At 38.7% G+C, this 20,548-nt stretch overlaps 1 protein-coding gene across 5 annotated transcripts in view; it reads left to right on the top strand.

Annotated features, from left to right (window-relative positions):
* Nucleotides 1–20,548, top strand: part of LOC106959928 (neurobeachin-like) — a 149,834-nt gene that overhangs the window by 25,840 nt on the left and 103,446 nt on the right. For all 5 annotated transcript variants that reach the window (XM_015052795.1, XM_015052793.1, XM_015052794.1 and 2 more), the window contains 6 exons: nucleotides 3,554–3,714; nucleotides 4,935–5,061; nucleotides 6,393–6,520; nucleotides 11,346–11,407; nucleotides 16,831–16,895; nucleotides 18,964–19,072. In XM_015052795.1, coding sequence (XP_014908281.1) covers nucleotides 3,554–3,714; nucleotides 4,935–5,061; nucleotides 6,393–6,520; nucleotides 11,346–11,407; nucleotides 16,831–16,895; nucleotides 18,964–19,072 — 652 coding nt within the window. The remainder of the gene's footprint in view (nucleotides 1–3,553; nucleotides 3,715–4,934; nucleotides 5,062–6,392; nucleotides 6,521–11,345; nucleotides 11,408–16,830; nucleotides 16,896–18,963; nucleotides 19,073–20,548) is intronic.

Here is a 20,548-nt window from a genome sequence, read left to right as displayed (position 1 = left end):
ACCAGATTCGTGGAGGGCATGGCTAATAGTTGAACAGATTCTCCCTCCTCTGTATTTTCTCCAGAATTACCATAAGCCTTTTGGCTTCTTCTCTCATTAATGTTTTGCAGCCTGTCAGTTTAGTTGCATGACTGGTAGATTTGCAGTAATGCCTGAAATTGTTTTTTTTTTTTTTTTTGGATGCAGCTAGTTCTCGATAATGATCAAAGCTTGGGATGGATAATCTAATCTTGTTTAAAACTTCTCCACAACTTTATCACTGACCTGTTGGGTGTGTTTCTTAAACTTCATAATACTATTTGACTTTTGTCACTTCTGGTTTTGTGTTCCTGTCCAATTTTGTTTGGTTCATTCTTTATCTGGCTCTCCACAATCAGTCGGTGCTCGTCCTACCGTGACGAAATGTGAAATAGTTTGCTAGTTGTGAATACTTTTGTAAGCACAGTGCTTTACATTTTCTCAACGTTTCTTAATAAAGAAATTTAGATTAGAATCTTATCTGGAATTTATAAAGGAAATATTTCTTTGGTTACACTTTCCGTTGCCACGGACTTCATTAATATTCATCCTGAGATTAATCCTTGCTTTATTCTCTGCAACTCAATTAAGACAATCCTATTAATAAAATATGTACTAGATAATCTATACATGATTCATGAGCACTAGACGTATAAATTATTCATGAGAAGAGGTCTATGTTTTAGCAACATCCTGCTGATCTAATCCAACATCTCAGCCAGGCAGAAAGAAAAGCTTGCTTCTGCCATGATTTTGGGAAGCAATAATATATTCACACACGGTTTCTACAATTAATAACATGCTGGTGTTGGTCTGAAATCTGTCAGTTTAGCAGAGTATAACTGTAGATAGCTGTCCTAAATAAATAACACTTGTAATCAGTGTTCTTCAGAGCACAGCCTTATCCCTGACGGTATCAATATTTTAGTAAGCTCCCAAGCACTTCTTGAATATTTCTTCTTTATTATTCAGTGGATTTTGATCCAAGTTTCAAATAATTTGCTTTACTGCTTTTCTCTGTATAAGATGCATATTTGGCTGTCCACTGGCAGCCAAATATGTTCACTGTATATGCAGTTTTTGAAGCTCATCTACAAAAAAAAAAAAAACTTTGAAAAATAAAATATCAATGTTTTAACAAGCTTGAGCAAAATGTGCAGTGTAGTAGAGGAGAATATGGGCAAGTGGTAATAAACCACCCATAAATGGTTTGCTTCTAGCTCAGCGTGCTTCTTGCTCGTGATCTGGGAGATGGAGTGTGGATATAAAACAGCCACAAAAGACGACAAAAGTGCGTGTTGTTTTGCAGACCGAGGATATCTGGGGATTTGCTTCAGATGACAACAGGCTTAGCTTGTGACAGTGCAAAGGCCTGGCCTTTGTCACCCAGAGTAACTGCAGGATATTGAACGAGACATTATCTGGCACCTTCACAAACTCAAAGGCCAACTGCAGACCCGATAAGGACAAGCTTCTCCTCACTGTCAGGGAGCTGCAGCAGACCCAAAGTCACTCTACCCTTTTTTTTTAAGTCCTTGGCAAGAAAAAGACAGCATGCGAACAGTACTTTGAGTTACTGGGCTGCCTGTTTTCTTTTGAAAGGTCATGTGCAAGTTTTATTTTGATCTTCCACATGCTTTCTGTCACATTTTTTTTGTAAATGACCTGTCCTTTTCCATTTTTAGCAGTGTGAGATGTATAGTGTAGTTCTATATAGAGAACGGAAACCATAATTAATGTCCTTAGTTTTTTTGTGTATTAAATTAAAAAACAAAACTCACAAGTTGCATCTGTGTAGATAATTGAGGTAAAGATAATTTAATTTCTTACGGCCTTAACCGTGGGAACTAAAAATAAACTAATTTAATTTACAAGCAAGATGAATTATTTTTATTTTTAGAGCAAAGGTTTATGTGCACGGTAAAATACAGCACCTCTGTGAAGCAACTCATTTGGTAAATACCTTCTTTATTTATAGCAGCCTTCACACTTATTGGTACATCTAGGAAATGTGTGTAAAAGCCTGGAAATAAATTATATTTTAATTCAGAAGCATACACCATTCAATCTCACCATTTTTTTTTCATTTTTGAAAATACGCACAAAAAAGATGTTTGGTATTTTAAGGGACAACAGTGAGAGCAAATTCAAATTCATAGTGAGTATTTGCTGAGATTGATCACAAAACCACAAACCTCTTTTTAGAGAGCTTTTAGTTGGGGACGTTTCAAGTTTAACATGTTAAAGATCAAAACTCATCTTCATTACTTTTTGTTTTGTTTTTCCATTTTATTTATTTTCCTTGGGTCGGGGTGAATCCATAGTCTTGGGATTATTATTTTTTTTAGTTTTAGTTTTTTGTTACTGTTTTCAGTGAAACAAAATATATTTAATTCTAAATCTAACAACATACAATAAAACTTCAAAAAATACGTACGTGCATTTAGGTTTTCCCTTTTGTTTTTAAAAGAAAAAAAAAAGCCTCCTATCCAAAGTCCTGTTAGTAATATTCTCACAGTTGCTCTTTTGGAGTCTCTCGAATGTTTTTTTTTTTTTTTTTTTTTTTTTTTTTTTACTGTCACAGAGGGACGCCGGTAGCAAAAAGCAGATGTAGAGGAAAGGGAGTAGCTCAAAAGCAGATCCTTACATTTATCTACTTATGTCTCTTGTGTATAAGCAAGTGTATTTTTTTAAATGCTACAGGTTAAAAGATGCGGTTACAAGTCAGGGTGTTTACTTTTCACATGCCCTGCCTAATGAGTGGGCATGCTTAGGCTGTCTGACTCGAAAAGCAGCAAGACATGAAAAACAAAACAACTTTCTTCTGTTTCTTACGTCACCTAAACATAATTATTTATTCCTGTTTCACATAAAATATTGCCTTTTTTGGAACAAAAGTTAAGAAATTTAAGTCATTTTTAAAGGTTACAGGTCCTATGTCCTAAGTTGTTTACTAATTAGGTTTTTATTTTATTTGTATGAAAAGGGCACTGTTCATACAAAACACCTCACAGTAAATAAAAACCTAAAAAAAAAAAAAGAAAAAAACTGAACTAAACACGATAAAGTACAGAAGTGTATAGAAAGTAGAGCTGAAATTAGTTTGAATGACAGGAAATGCAATTAGAAACATAAAAATTTTTAGCATTAAAAATAAAACCACAATTAAATAAAACAAAAGTTTTCTGTAAAAATATTGAATCATTCTTTGGCCATTTTTTTGTTTATTAATTTAGTTAAGTAGTTTTTTTCCCCCCTGTTAAACATGTTAGTTTCACAAAACGTTCAGCACATCAGCTTAGCCCTTTTTTCATCCAGTGTGTGGCATAAGTTAAACCCCGTGAATATTTCAGTCGTGTTTTACAGTTTGAGTTTTGCCTCTTTCTCTCCTGTATTATATTAGGTGTTTTAGGTTTTCAATCATCGGATTGAAAACCTAAAACAAATTTCATTCTGCGTGAAGTATTTATTTAACGTCCGCACTCCTTTGTTCTTGTTTTGTGTGAACTGCACACATTCCTTGTGTTCCCTGTAGGAGTGTGGTGGTTCCCGTGAAGAAAACCTCCCCTGGCAGCTTTGCGGTCAACACACTGGGCTCCAGCAGCACCAGCACCTCCCCTGGGCTTTCGAGCTGCAGCACCCCCAACATCTTTGCCGCTGCCTCTGCGACCCCTAAAAGCATGATCAACACCACCGGTGGGCATAACAAAAGGGACTTGAAGTACATGTACAAAATTGAATAAATCTACATTCCATATTTGATAGTTAATTTTAGATGATTGTCACTTTAGGTGTGCTTTTCATCCTGGTTACCCCCTGTTTTTTATTTTATTTTATTTATTTATTTATGTTTTTATTCTCTTTAGGCCACAACAAGAATAGAAACAAAACTGGCCATTTTGATCTCTTGACCCTGTCTTTGCTTTCTCAAACCACTAGATGGCTCTCTTTGCTTTCGGTTCCCAATCATCCTCCACTGTCCACAACCAACTTCTTCAAAAATACCGTTCTTCACACATTACTGTACCCCCTCATGTTTGTAATATGCTGTAAACTGAAGCCTTTCTAAAAAGTGAGAATGAATCTACACGCATATATTTCAAATTTAAAATGTGCCTGATTTCATTACCTGCCTCTCTTGCTGTCATGCTGATTCTCCTGGCCCTCTTCTCTGGTGACCGGGTTTCACCTTAGGGCTTATGTTGTCTGCTAGTCTCAAAGAATCCTTTTAACACCCAAAACATTTGGAGCTTCCCCACAAGTTCAGTGTGCTAATTTTAGAAATCAAGCGTCCCTCTCCTTTTTGAGCCCCTGGCTCAGGAATGTGAGAAATGTATCCAAATAAAAATGCGCTTTGCTTTTAGCTAAAACCCCATTTACACCCAGACCTCGTGATCTGCTTTTGCCTGTTTGTTGCCTGTTAGTCAGAAAAGTTTAAAGGTGACCATCTGCTTTGGTATGAATGTGATGCTTCACATTTGAATAGGTGTCCTGATAATTGCTGCTTTCATAAAAAGGTAATTTAGGAGAGGAAATAGTTTTAGTAAATATATTATTTTTACAAATTGAATCTTTGACACATTTTGACTTGACTACAGACAAGATGGGAAACTGATGATTTTAACTGAGCTGAAGTCTACAGGGTGCCAAACTTTGATTTTATTAGAGCTACACATATGCATATAGGTTTTGTGTTTCGTGTTTTACAGTATTAGGATATTAAAATGTGGTTTTAACACTTAAAATTAAAAAAGTTTACATTTAAAACATCCATCCGTTCGTCCATGTCCGCTTAACTTTGCAGATGGGACATCTGAAACCAGACATCTAAAACCTATTACGTTTATTTACATTGAATATAGCTAGGAATACTTCTGCTCTTCATAAATGTTGAATACTTTTTTGTTCCCCTGCAGGCGCTGCTGAGGCGGCCTCTGCCTCTGCATCGTCCTCCGCCAGTTTTGTCAACGGCGCGACGAGTAAAAATCTTCCCGCCGTGCAAACCGTGGCCCCCATGCCTGAAGACACCGTCGAAAATATGAGGTACAACTCGTCTTCTTGACCTTTTTACCATCCTGTGTTGCTAACTCAGTTGGTGTCACCGACGGACTACAAAGCTGAATGTGTGTAATGAATTTTTTATATGTTTTTATTTATCCTAATTGTGTGATTATATGTATTTAGAAATCCCCACTCATGTTTATCAAGCCTGACATGTGCATAGCTTTGCACATATATCTGGTTAGGACCTTGTCCCTCCTCCACACATTCATACATACAAAACAAGATCTTTCTCCACAGTTCGTCTTTGTCCAAGTGTTGTGCCGGAGGAATAAAAATTTGGTTTCCATGGCTGCAGTAACTAACATCACTTAGGCAGACTCTGAAATCGATCATATTATTTTCCTGCTGCAGATTGAGAGAGTAAAGTGCCTATGCTAAAATAAATAAAAAAAATTAATTTCTTATATGTATATATATAGTTTTTCTAAGATAATCTTTATTTGTTGATGAAACATTTTATCTTACAAGGGCTGCATCTTCTCTTTCCGTCTTTATCTTTTGTGAAATAGACCATAATCCACTACCTAAAGGACTGACACCTTCTGAGCCCAAACCCTTTAGCTCTCTGACAGGATTACAGGCAGCCTACGGAGAAGCAGGCCCATCTGTGCGAGTCACCTAAACCTTCGGCTTGCATCCTCCGTTTTATGCCGATGTGTTATGCCTGTGCTGTGTTTTCTCAGCTGGGGCTGTGGGGCAGATTACACTACACATCCATCCAAATCCTACACCAAGCCTTGCTGTCTCTCTTCGTCTATCTGCTTTTTGCTCGTCTTAGGAAAAGAAAACAAGCTACAGCTCTCCTCAGGTTGCCTTTTTTTTTTTTTTTATATCTTTGCGTGTACACATAAGAGCACAGAGAAAAGCTGAGGCTCGACTCGCATCTCCTCCTGTATTCAGTCTGAGTTGAACAGCTACATGACTCCAGAGCGCCGATTTTCTGAAGGTGTTCAGATAACGTCAGGCGGACTCATGCGGTGACTACTGTACGGCTCTTCTTCTCCAGTCCTGAATTACTGTGATCTCCCTTGTAGCCCTGGCCACATGTCTCTCTAAAAAAAAATAAATAAATCAGCTAGCTGCTTAAATGTATTCATACAACTTGTTATTGACATTTCTGTTGATAGCAACCACACTTGTCCACACTTGTGATATTTGCCTCCTCCTCAACCCTGGAAAGCTGACTAACTGCTGGCAGTATTGTGCTCATTGTCTTTCTGACTATAGCTTGATATGACGTTACATTATGTTCATTTTATTTCAGTTTAACTGTACTTTTTTTTATACATATTTTGGTGATCATTTTACAGCATTACTACAAAATTAGAGAGAGCATTGGAGAAGGTGGCTCCCTTGTTGAGAGAGATCTTTGTGGACTTTGCACCCTTCCTGTCACGGACTCTGTTGGGCAGCCATGGACAGGAGTTACTAATCGAAGGTATGGTTGTTGTATTTTAAATGCTGTCTGCTTTCATGTCTCTGTTGTACAGCCTCCTGTTGTACAGTATTAATTTGACTGGCTGCTCCATCGATGTGTGCACCCTCAGCAGAAACCTTGGACAAGAAAGTCAGTTTTTGCACACAAGCAGGAGTTCCTAATATTTTCATCTCCTACGAATGTTTGGTTTTCTTTGTTGGTTTTCTCCCTGGATGCAGTAGTTTTAAACAAACTCGTTAATTTTTACAACCACACAAATAAATCCAGAAGTTTTTTTTTTTTTTTTTTTTTTTTTTGGCTTTTGTAGCATTTTCTAATAACTTGCTGCAAGAAAATTGGGGTTAGCAGTCAGGTATTGTTATATTTTCAATGGCCAAAATAAAAATAAAATAAATAAAACGTAGGTATAAACTTATTGTTGACACTAAAAAACAAAAAAAAAGAATGTTTTTTTTTAAAGAAAAATAAGATATTACTTTTATTTACCACAAAAATACTTTTTATGTAAAATTATACGTTTTTGAAAAGCTATGTATCATAATAGTTTAGCAGTGCTTACTGTTCATAATAATGCACCTTTTGAACAAAGACTGGGAGTTGATGTTAGCTGGATAACAAGCTGCACTATCTGCTTGAGTAACCAGAATTACCAGAATTTGTATGTATGAGCTTCCTTTCAGCCAGCTGACCAGTATGCAGCAACAGGTTGGGGAAGCCTGTGGTGCTGTGTTGCTCTGTTCTACATCCAACCATTGAAAACTTATGTCATTTATTTTCTGGCAACTCAGTAAATAAACTTTAAACATTATGAATGAAAATATTTAGCTTTTTGTGTGCGTAATGCTTACGGATTTGAAGGTATCCCAACAATTTTTGATCGTCCCTAACCTTCAGTTTCAGTTGTTCACTGCAAAATTACACAGAAAAAAACACATCTACGCCATTTCACGGCAGCTTTAGCTTGAAATCATGTCGGAACTTTTTGTGCCTAACCTCATGAACTCGTGTGAGAGAGCGTTTACACACTGCTCCCCAGGCTTTGGCTTGCATTCACAAGATCACGATGGCACTTCAGTCGGCATGCACATGTGCGACGCTCTGTCTGCAAAATGTTTGCCTGGGTGTGCACAGTGCAAATTATATTTGTGGACTTTTTTTTTTTTTGCCTTTTAACTTACAAGCCAAAATAATTTTTGATTCTATCTCATTTTCAAGCTGCTTTCTCGTAGAAGTAAACTTAAACCACTGCAGTAGATGCAGTGGAGTGAAGCCCACTGAAACAATGCGCTCCCTTGACGTTTTTAGAATTCCTTTGACAAAGCACATGTGTTTATCTAGATCATAAATTAAAATAAATGGAATTTCTATGATTTTCTTTCTTTTAAAATCTATTTTCTTTTTCATTTCAGTTTGTTGTTGACTCCGAAAATCGAAAAGTAATCCCCTTTACCGAACCAAACCTCGTTTCAAACATTGCACCAACCAGACGTTTTACTCTCGCGCAACATGGTTGCACCGCAAACATGTTGAGAAGATGTCTTGGATTGACGTTTGGCTGAGGCTTCTTGCTCAATGTCAAGAGGGAGGAAAGAAAACTCAGGTAGCAAAGCCTTGACAAGTGTGAATATGTCTGTTACCCTTTCACTCACAGTCTGTCAGCAGACTGACCAAGCTGACAAACCAAGGCTGATCTCGGGCTGCAGACTGTAACCCCACAAACAAGGTCGTAGATAGACAGCTGGGTCCTCTGCGCTCTTCACCAGACATGTTTAACCCTGTCTGAGTCTCTGAAAAGCACTTTCTGTTCTGGATTAAAACAACTTTATCTGAAATAAGAAGCACACACTTACACTTGGACGCTTATGGAACGCTTAGCTGTGTTTTGAGCCACCTCTGAGTGAATTCGCCGCGGTCTGTTTGTGCTCACGCTGATTTTGTACTTTCTGTTTCTCTCTCTACTTTTCTTCCTGGACCTTCCCAGGCACACAGTTGAAATACTGTGCTGCAGTGCAAAGGCGCTCCATTTACCAGTAATTACCGCCCATCCATCACTCTTTTGATTGCCTTGGGTCAAGCCCTCCTGTGCCCCCTGTGCCCCGTTCCCTCACCCTGTTCCTTCACCCCCTTTTCAGATGCGTGGTCACTGCAGCAATTATGTTGAGTGCACTAAGAGCTTCACACTTGGAGTTGGTGGGTAAGGGCTGTGCACGAACACTGCTGCTGTTGTGATGCCTGCCGCCTGCTTCTCGCTGTCCCTTGAGTGGCCCAGCCTGCCGCCACATCACCCCACAATGCCACATTCACCCGTGCCTCAACCCTGCGCTGTTTACAGGAAAGGACTGGCAGGGAGTGTTTAAATAGAATGCATTTAGTTTGTCTACCAGCACAAGGCCAGGGTCAGTCGGCCACCTGACTCCCTTGTCAGGCCGGACTGACTTATGGCTCGCATGTCACTGCTATAACAAGGGGTCAAACGTGGCACTCCATGTACAAGAGAAGGGTCACTTCCTCTTAGAGTACTTACAATATGTTCCTTTGGGTAGTTTCCGCTGTTAAACGGAACAAGAAAAGGACACCTCTAAATGATCAATCCGTTTTTATTTTGCTATTTTTTTGTATTAAAAACGACTGTATTCATTTTAACTCCATATGAATTTAGCACCTTCAACTGCAAAAAAAATCAAAAGGAGTTTTCAAAGATGTAAAGTGTCATTGCAATGCTAGTCCCTCTTTTTTCCCTCTACTTTATTTTCCATTTAGCCGACTCAGATTAGCCCTTTTGCATATTTAAATTTACATGTAGTTTAAACTTTAATGTCTTTTTTTGGGAGGTAGATTATTTTTTTTATCAGATTTTTTTTCTCCTTGCACTGATTCAACTTAAGCACAATGAAGTCCAAACAATTCCTAAATATTTTTGCAATTGCAAAACTGAAGCTAAGAATGGAGTGCCTTGCAAATGTATTCATACACCTTGATTTTATATTTCACAATTTGCCGTGTTACAACAACAATGTATTTGGGTAATGGGTGAAATACTAACAGAAAACATTGCATAATTGTGACATGGAAAGAAAGAAATGCAACTTGTTAGTGTGGTAAGTATGTGTTTAGCCCAACTGAACTAAGTTCTTTTTAGGACCGCTTTTAACTGTAATTGCAGCTGCAGGTAATTTTGGGTTATTTCTACCATTTTTCCTCATCTAGAGACCCAAAATATGCTCTTGTATGTTAACCAGGACTCAATCAGATTGAAGGAGAGGGTTTGTAACAGCAATTCTTAAGACGTGACACAGATTCTCAATTGTATCCACCTCTGAACTTTGACTGGACCATTCCAGCACATGAACATACTTTGATCAAAATCCTTCCATTGTAGTTCTTGCAGAGTTTTAGAGAGTTTTGTTGTTCTGGAACATGAATTTCCATCCCAGTCTCAGGTTTATGCAGAGTGAGTTACATAAAGAAGAAGAAAAAAAAAAAAAAGCTATGTGTCACACATACAATTTAGCATGTAGCCCAAAAATGCCAAAAGATTTTAGTCTCAACCTTATTTTCTGTTTGCTGCCTTCTCTGCATTACTGGTGCAAAATTGCAAACAGGACTTTTTATGGCTTTCTTTCAGTAACGGCTTTCTTCTTTCAGTTGTCGTGTCGACAGATTCGCCCACTTGAGATGTGGGTCTCCTCAGCTCCTTTAGAGCCGCCACAGGCTTCTTGGCGTGTTTTCTGGTTAATGCTCTCTCTGCCCAGTCTGTCGGTTTACGTGGGTGGCCATATCCTGGTAGGTTTGCAGTTGTGCCATACGCTTTCCATTTTTGGATGATGGACGGAACCTAATATTATGTTACATAATGTAACCCTGGTTTAAACTTGTTCACAACCTTTTCTCTGGCCAGTCTGATGTTTTGCTTGCTTCATGGTGCTTTTTCCTCCATAGCGTTCTTGCGTAAACATCTGAGGCTTTCACAGTTGCATTTACTCAGAAAATATATTATTAATACAGTGGCTTCTTATGGTTATTGGTGACAATGGATTTTTATTTAGGGGCATGGCAGTGAAGGGGAATGAAAGCAAATGCAATTTTTTTTTGCAATAGGTGTTTTAAAGCCATCCATCACTTTCCTTCCACTTGAAAACTCTGTTCTACTTTTTACAGAAAATTGGTAACAGACTCTAAAGCTTTGGCTGTAACAAACTGTGAAAATGTTCAAGGGATATGGACACTTTTGCAAGGCTTTGTAGTCTCTTTTATCACCCCAACCCCATCTTTTGAACCAAATCACGGGTACGATATTGAGTTTTAGTCCGCCTCATCTTTAATTAGTCCTTGAGAGTTACTTTCACTGCTGATTGCACCTCTCATGATTCTCTCCAGGTGCAGCAGAAAGGCGCAGAATATAAAACCAGTTGCAGGCACCGTTTCTACAAATGAGCTTTTCACACCTGTCCATGTTTCATTAGAGTTGTCTGCTTCGGTGGCTCACCGTCTGCAGGACGGAGGCTGGGGGAAGAAGCCGTGAATGTCTGCTGTGAGCGTGCGGAATGTGTAAATGTAGATGTGGTCGTGTGAAGAATGCTTATCTGTTGCAGATGTTGCTTAAATAGTTTAATAGCAAATTGGAAACACAGCTAAGAGTTTGGAGCCAGATCCGGTGGCGGATCCAGGTGAAATTTTAATGTCTGTGCTGCATTGTTTATCTTTGCGACACCATCTTCTGCCTTAACTAATACAGCAAATATTGATCCTCAAAGATTCTCTGTTTGAAACACGTCTACCTACACTCCTGGTTCACATCTATTCTTTTCATCTGCTGTCTTGATAGGTCTCGTATGTATGAAGTCAAGCACCTCAGTAGTGGAGCTCGTCATGCTTCTTTGTTCTCAGGTAAAAATATATATATATATATATTCCCCCCATCATCCCTTGAAAGCCTTTCTTTCTTTTTTTCCTCTCTTTTTTTTTTTTTCCTTGGAGAACAAGTTGTCTTATTTATCTTGGAGCTTAAGCTTTCATGTGCATATCATTTTAGTTCGCTTTCTCCAAGCAAACTGCCCAAGCCAATCAGAGACATACAGCTTTCTGACAACCCAATGACTTTCTCGCTACACCCGGGAGCACTAATCCCAAACCTTCCTTTAAGAAAATGAGCCCCACCTCATGTCCCTGCAAGTGACTGATCACCTCTGAGCTGACCCTCTGAATCCCTTGTTAAGCCCATGTTTTAGAGAAGGTCAGAGCCCTGATGTAGCAGTTACAACAGGAGATATTTAACATACCTTTTGTCAGCCCATCAGTCTTGCATCAGGAGCCCATAAGGAAGCCATTACTTGGTGCCTCTCTGTGGATCCAGACTGCAGGGCCTGAGACTGGAGGAGGTAGATCGCCACTGTGCTCGCTCCCTGGCATCCAAAATCCAAAGTGCCGTGCAGCAGGGAGCTCAACCTATGTTATATGGAGGTCATTATTCAGGAGCCTTCCTGAAAAAAAAAATAAAAAAGCAAAAGTGCATAGATGGGGCAGCCAGAACTGAAATATTGTTGCTCTTGTGATAGTTTTTGAAGGGCTACTTTTTGTGATGCTTCTTGGTCTGTGAAGTATCTATGGTGAGCTGTCTTTCCAGCTCTAGGATTTATTGCAGATGAAAGCGTCAGCATGCCGTTAAGGGCCTGAGTCCATCCCCCCTTTTAAACAGATAGCATTACTGAGGCTCCAGAGGTTCCTGCCATTAGGGGCTCTGGGGATGAAACCCAGGCTGAGATATTGATCAGACCATGAGACCTTGAAACTGGACTATATAGCTGGGTGTCTACAGCCTTTCAACTAGGGATGAGGTATTACCTCCTAACTCTCCTCTGTTCATAATCAATCTACTTATCTTAGCAGCTAATATGATTGAAAAATAATAATGCTGTAATGGCTATTTTTTTCTGCTTCTTTAGGCTGTGGCTCAGGGGAAAGCTAGCTGGTTAAATGCACTGCTTTTTCTACATTTTGAAGGGTGATTTGGCAAGACATTGACTCCAGTTTATCAGCTTGTGATTATGTGTGTGTCGAGTAATCTTTACTCAGTCTCAAGCAAGAAAATTAGCACAAAAAGTGAAACAGAAGAGGGTTTGGCATGTGGAGAAACAGTAAATACAGATGTGGTAATGATGCAGGGATACTAGAGGTAGACATAAAAATTAAGAAGCACAGGAAATCCTATTAAGTGGTATAGCTAATATCACAAAGAGGAACACAATATATAGTCAAAAAGGTTAACTCAACAAAGGCATAGAACCAAACAAGAGTAGGAAATAAAATGACTTAAATTTGTTACAAAACCAACCTAATGCAACAAAAATTAAAATTAGGTTAAATGAGGAAGAAATATTCAGATATTCTTCACGAAGGTTTTTTTCCACAGGTTAGGGGAGCAATCAGAATATTCTTACTTTGGGTTAAGAATATTTTCCAGAAGACCTGCATGGATGACCTACACAAAAAAAGGCAATCAGATGAATATAAGACCATAAAAGGCTATGAAAATCATTGAAAGCACCAGATAACCCTTTTCTCATATTTAACCACCTGATGTGTAAGAAACTAAACAGACTTGAACAAATATTTACTTGATTGCAGCTTTTGATGGAGTAAAAAAAATCTTTTACTGCCAAACATTTAACAGTTGCACAAAATTTCATAATGATTTTAACACTTTTCATGGTCAGATGGCATGTATTGACTCAAAAGGCTCCCAATTAATATCTTTGGGAGCATCTCAGGTGATTTTTTTAAACAGCGCAGCAGGTTTCTCTGATGCAGTCTGAGTGTTGGCTGACACCTCCTCGACATGCCAGCTTTGACACATTCCTTACATATTTCAGCTTTAATGTTTTAGGACAGCCAGGAGGGCATTTAGCTGACCTTTAGTCCTTCTCTGTTTTGTGGACTGTCAGATTTATGAATAAATTAGTGCTAATGATCTGCCTTTTCTTATTTATGCATACTAATCATGGCAATCATGGCGTGGCTGGCCTCGTCTGCAGACACGGTGTGTCTCTCCTCAGCCTGGGCAGCTGAATGAAAAGGTCAAGCAGCTCTGTTTTTTGTAACAGCTTAAACATATATGGGGGTTTGGGGGGGGGGCGTTCTAGAGTGGAGCCACAGAGATTTACTGATGGAAGGCCCCCAGATGTGGAGACTATAACAGAGCAAAGCTGAGCAGATAAAAGCAAAGGCTCCCACATACTGACAGGTTGGATTGAAACACCACAAATACTTAAAGCCCTGCTGAATTTCAGGAAGATGAAAGTGGGAGGAGAGTGATTCTTCTAAAGACCTAAAAGCTGTTTACTGGGATGGGAGTTTAGGGATTTTAGGCGATTTTGTTTTTTTCTCAAAGCTTAGACCAAAGAATGGAAAAATATATCCTAATAATGCCAGAATACGAATGTTCTTTATTGCTGGCAATTTTTTTTTTTTTTTTTTTTTTTTACTATTAGTATATTTTCTGATTTAAATATTCTTTGTAGAGTAAGTTTAATTAGAGGCGCCACATTCTGGTCAGGCTCTGCAAGGGCCGCATCTTTTTTTTTTTTTTAAGGGGGAGAATGTCAGCCCTGATTCACTTCAAATGGGCACCAGAGGACTTTTTTTTTAAATATCTGCAATCAAAGACAGCCTCTATTGCAAGTTTTTCTCTCTTGTAAAAGAGAGAGAGAGAAAAAAAGTAGAAAGTCTCTGAAGTGCTATCTCAGCTGTCAACATGCATTCCTTAGACAAGATAGCAAATTTGACTCGCTCGCGCCTTACCTCCACTGACCTGCCGCCACTTTCCTGGCATCTCCCCGAATGTCACATCTGCCTCGATTTCCGTATTTATTTTTGTCACGTGAGCGTGGCGAGAGGGAAACCTTGGACGACTGGGCATACATGATCCCTGTCTAAATCAACAACAGCCTGCTTCTAGGCAGATACTGTATGTGAAGGAAGGAGGTCATGGAGAACATTTGGAGCCCAGATGCTCAGCAGTTTGTCAGCACCATATCGCTGACTTAAAGCATCATGGGGTCAGACTGTGTAGTCTTGCATGAACCAGAATGTGTCAGTCACGACAACTGTTCACAAAAGCATTTGCCCATACATAATAATGTCAGTGTCAGTTATTCTGATGTACACAAGGAAGGCTGCTAACCGTGTACAGACAGAGTAAAGAGTTTGTCACTGTTTTGCATCTGTTGTATTTTAGATCTGCGAATAATTGCCCAACTTACAGTTCTGCTGGTTTGTTCTCCTGCCACACTTAAATAGTTTAGAAGTGCACGCCAGTATTCATTTTAGACATAGATCAGTAGAAAAAGTAGTTTTCAAGTGATTTCATTCACTAAGGGCAAAAGCGTGACGCTGTAATCACTTGTTTTTAAATCATGAATCACCTTTTTCTAAACTACATTCTTTGGAAATCTGAATTCAATTTCATCTCATTACATCCCGTAATTACTGCCAGACCTGTGGAATCAGGAAGTTGCGTAAATATAACTAGTCCAACAGCATGAATTAGGCTAAAAGATCCCAAAAGGCAGCACCTCAAGCCCTGATGTAAAGGAATTTAGGAACAGATCAGAAACTAATTCAGCAACATCTGTCAGTCTGGAAAGAGCTACCGAGCCATTTTTGGGACTTCAGTGAAACACAGTAAGAGTTGCTTTTCACTAAGGACTGGAGAACCTTTCCTGAAATTTCTGTCCTGGCAAAACTACCTCAAGAGCGCATTGACTATGAGTCTAGTAAGTCATAATAGAACCCAGAATAACATCTGAAGAATCTACAAGCCTAAAATAGGAGAAAACGGCAAAACTCGCATCCATGGGAGACTTCTCAGGCCAAGAAACAAAGCTGAATTTTTAGAAGATGTTCATCCTGTTACGTCTGGAGAAAAACTGACAGCATTTCAGAAAATTAACAAAAGACCAACAGTCACAAATCTTAGGATTTGGGATGGTTTGGTACTACTTTTACTCATGATCTCATCATCGCCCACACATTACTGCAGTAATGCAAAGGAGATTTTTGATCTCTACCACAAAGTGCTGAAGGACAGTCAGCCATCAGTGTAAGACTTTAAGCTCAAACACACATGAGTTGTGACAGGACAACACACCAGCAAGTTTACCTCCCAATGGCTCAAAAAAAAAAAACAAAATAAAAGTTAGTTAGAAGTGGTCTAGTCAAACTCTGGACTTAATAAGATTGAGGTCCTGTTGCATGATCCTAAACAGGCCGTTTCTATTAATTGCCACCTTTTCAAAAAGCAGGAATTAAGTCATGGTTTTAAAAAAGGTGGACAGTACCCTTCAAACAGGACCAAGTTTGTGGTTACCGGTAATTCTTTTTTTTTCTCAATATATGAAATTGTTTGAAAATTTTCTACCAACTCTTGTTATACTAATATAGCATATAGGTATTTTGATGATCTTAAATATTTAAGCATGACAAAATAGCAAAGCACAAAAAATTGCTGGGGGGGAAAAAAAATATTTATTGTACAGTGTTTATGGCGATTAAATTACTCGGTGTGACTGCAGAGCATGAATAGAGCTTCTTATCTTCAGATACTCTTGAATTACGTATTTGCTCAAAACCTTTGGGAACCCAAAGATTTCCTTTTTATTTCCCGCCTGCCCCCCCGCCCCTCCCTATACGTGAACCGCGGCCTTCTCTGTTTTCTCTTTCATTTGCACCTCAGAAAAGGTTACAGGAAAGCTGAGTTTCCCACAGTGAAAGGCACACTCTCAAACTGCTTTTTAATCATTTCCAGAGCCTGTTGTGAGACGGCAAGCGCTGGCACTCCAGCCGGGCCGCGGCTCGGATCCGTTCCAGGAGCACACTTCAGGGCTCACTGAGCCTGCTCAGTAATCTGTCACTGTAAGGGACGGAGGAAATGGCTGTATTTAAGCGAGAGGATACAATTTCATCCCACAATTACATCTCTCCTGTGTTTACAGATCTTTTCACAGAGGAAGAAAACGTTGCCTCACATGTGGTGCAGAATTTCAGCTTTTTATAGAAATCACTTTTTTTTTCCTCGAAGGATATATCAACTAGATGCTTTCTTTACCCCCTTGAATTTCAAGCTATGGGATGTAATCTAAATTACACTTGAAATATGCATTTAAAAAAAAAAAAACAGATTTAGTTACATAGTGGATCAAAATAGTACCTCATCATCTACTTTAACATTATAGGATTTGACTTTATAGTAGACTTTTACTTTATTGTAATTATGCAATTATGCTGGTTTGAATGACTATCTCTGTTTGTTTCAGGAGTGGCAGAACTCCATTCAGAAGAATGCTGGCCTCGCTTTCATCGAGCTAATAAACGAAGGAAGGTAACTCAACCATTCATTTCAAAATCACACAGCCCAGCAGCGGTTTTACGTTGACATTTATTATCAAAATGTACGTTTTATCATTTTCTTCTTGGCAGGCATAAAGAGGCTGTTAAGCTAAGTGGAGCAGAGTAGCTTAACCCTAAATCTCCGATCTCTTAGTGAGGACTAAAGGCAAATAAGCTGTTTTACTTGAATTACGAATAACAACACTGCAGAGCATCTCTTGCGCTGTCTACCTCTATCTGTTCGTTTCTTCTTCCTCCTCTTTTTCCGCGTTTGGGTGTGGCCAGACTCAGAGTTTTTCTGAGTAGATCAGGGGCAGCTCAGCCTCCTTGTCCATCTGTTGACCCATCTGGCCCGTCCTCCTGCATGCCCAGGCTCCAGGCTCGGTCCGAGCAGGTTTCTCTCTGTCCCCTGCTGGCCCTAGAACAAAGAAGTTCAGTTGGTGGGGCCACACGGCGCTGTCCAGGGTGCTGCTGACAGACGCATAATTTTCCAGTCTTACACTAGACTGTGTCCACCTAACCTGCTTAACTAGACGGATCTGCAGGAACCGGCTGGTAAATCTGTTTGCTTTACAAGGCGTGGCTGACACCGATGTTGTTCCTGCTGTATGTACAAAGACACATTACGCAAGTAGATGAGATTTTTTCCTTTTTTTCTTTTTCATAACGCAGCTGCCCATGTCAAACACTGAAAAGACGCCTTCAGTAGGTGGGTTAGATGGTTATTTTATAATCCTTTTTCTTTTTTTAAATATGTCAATTTGAAAAAGTAAGATCTGGAACTTTTTCAGCAGTTTTTATTTTTTTTTTTGTGAGAGGTTTTATAGTAACAGAAAAATATCAGTAATCAATGGAAAATTAATCCATGCATGTCATCTTTCTGCAGCTATTTTATAAGATGCATGGATCTGAAATGCACTTCAGCCAGTTACAAATCAATACAAACATTAACAATAAAAACCACCTTTGCCTTTTCAAAGCTACAAACAAACATAGAAACGTTAGTTGTGAAATCTTCACTTTCAGCTTTTTTTCAGGGTTTTTTTTTGTGTCTTCTGCTTTTTTATTGTTCTGTTTGTGCGTGTAGCAAAAATACCTGGTAGATAACTGATATCTATTTTCCATCTCCAACTGGAACTTGTCAACTTACTTTCTCATCTATTCTTGGTTTCGAAACAAAGCTTCACGTTGTCAGCTTCTCTCTTTGAACTGTGAACTCCTGTCTGTTAATGAGTGCTTGTCAACAGCTAAAGAGGCGAGAGCAGCTGATGACTGTAGTCTCCAGATTAATGACTCTCTTTGGGGACAGAAGGCAATAGTAAAATCTGTGTGAGGCTCTGGAGAAGAACAAGATCTGTTTTAATTAAAACAAAACTTGCCTAATGGTGTGTGAAATGGGTTGTAATCTTCCAACATATCCGCAGTGAATTTATTTGTTGAAGTAGGTTTTTTTTTTTTTTTTTTTTTTTTAGGGAAATTTTAAATTTTAAAAAGTTTTCACCCAATAAAGTCTAGATTAGCTTTCTCAGCTATGCAGGCACCGGGCGGGCTCTTTGAATGTTGTTTGTTTTTTTTCTTTTGAAAGATGAAACTGTGCAGAACAGGGTTCAGTGGTGACGTTTGTTGTTAATGGTACATAAGGCTCAATCACTGACTTTCACTGTTGCAGTACAACACAGACAAATCAGCCCAATTGTTGACACTGTTTGTCGGCTATATTCACACCCCTTCATTGTCCTTTTACATTACAACAATCTACAGATTAGTTTGAAAGTCACTTTTGGTCTCGTCTGACCAAAGAACCTTCTAATGCTCTCTTTGCTCTGGTGGATAGTCGTAGATTGGTATATTTCAGCTTTGACTTGAAATGTGCGTTTCATGGTCTTGGTGGATGCAGTTTATTTACTAATGTTCTCTAACAAACTACTGATGCCTTTACAGAACAGCTGTAATAACAGCGAGTTTGAATTTCACACGAGAGTGTTCCGTTTGACTGTATTTCTCACATTTCCTCTCATAAATTGCATTTGTAAAAAGTCTGTTGCTGTGCAATGTTAAAGGTTGCTGTGCCATGCCATGAAGGACCACATTGTTCGCGTTGCCAACGAGGCTGAATTCATCCTGAACAGACAGCGAGCTGAGGACGTCCACAAACATGCAGAGTTTGAGGTATCGGCTTTTATTCCACCTCAAATTAAATGCCAACATCATCAATGGTTTTCATGTAATTGTACCAAAACACGACTTTTATTATTAATGGTTCTTTTCTAAACTACAGCTACTACAAATTATTAGATTTTTTTGTTGTCTGCTGTGAAAATACTATTTTATTTTGAGCACTTTCTGATGAGCACTTACTACATTCCATTACTGCAAAACAGCTATTCAACTCTACAATCTCAGTAATAGTGTTCTTTTTAGGATTCACTCTTCACTGTTAGAATTTTCATAGCGTTAGCCAAGCGATACCCAAGCAATAATATTTTATTACTGGTGACCAGCAAACTCCAGGGATTACAATTAAGAGTGCATTCAACCCGTTTTCCTCCAATTACATTTGAAATGTAAGCTTCGATTAAACACAATATGACAAAAGTGTCTAAGTTGGGTAGTAACATGTTACAAAAAATGGAATTTATTTACAGAGCCTTGTAAAAATGTTCATACCCTTTAAATTTTTTCCACACTTTGCCACGTTACAACCACAAATTTTGACGTATTTATTGGAATTTTATGGGATAAAATTAAAAAAAAAAAAAAAGTGATTTTCACAGAGTTTTTTTTTTTTTTTTTTTTGCAAATAAACATCCAAAATTTCTCATGGATTTGTCTTTAGTCTTGTCCTGCTGTAAGGTGAACCTCCTCTGCCCCTAATGTTTGTTCAAGATTGTCCTAAATTTAGCCTCCTCATTAAACTGACCAGCTTTCCAGGCCCTGCTAAAGAAAAGCATCCCCGCAGTATGATACTGCCACCGTCATTTTTTTACATTGGGGATGGTTTGTTCAGGAAATAAAACTTAAAATATATCCAAAGGCAATTGGCTGGACTGGATTATACTTTTAGAGAATCTGAGTAAACACAACTGAATAAAATGTTTTTTTTTTTGTTTTTTTCTGTTTTTGTTTTTTTTTCTCTACTTTATTGGTATAAAATCATCAAAATCATGCACTGTTCTCTTTTCCCTCTTCACAATTTGAACCACTTAGAATTTTTAAAAATCACATAAACGTCCCAACAAAAAGCATTAGAGTACTAAAGTGACAAGAGCTGAGAAAGTTGTGAATGTAAGTGTGAATACTTTACAAGACATCAGAATGTAAGTATTTTTATTTTTTTTTTGCATCTCTACAAACCTCAACTCAAACACTTCGTTCACCTCTGTTAACAGCGTGTACATGTGAGCAATGACATGTTTCTTATCTTAGAAAAGCAGCCAGCCACAAGCAGCTTTTTGATATACAGTTCTTGAGGATCCTTGACCCGCTAGATAAACTGGAAGAGACGACTAGATATGTGGTGTCAAGGGAACGGGGGCGGTGGTGGTTGGGGGGGGGGGAGAAGTGTACCTGGCCCTATCCGTCCTGTCTGCCAACTCCAGACAGCTTACACTTTTCATCTGGGGCTGACATTACTTTATTACCCAC

Source organism: Poecilia latipinna, unplaced genomic scaffold (assembly GCF_001443285.1).
Source record: "Poecilia latipinna isolate Pla-1442-1.1 unplaced genomic scaffold, P_latipinna-1.0 Scaffold1134, whole genome shotgun sequence".
NCBI lineage: Eukaryota > Metazoa > Chordata > Actinopteri > Cyprinodontiformes > Poeciliidae > Poecilia > Poecilia latipinna.
Note: the sequence above shows the minus strand (reverse complement) of the source record. Positions and strands in the feature narration are given on the sequence as shown.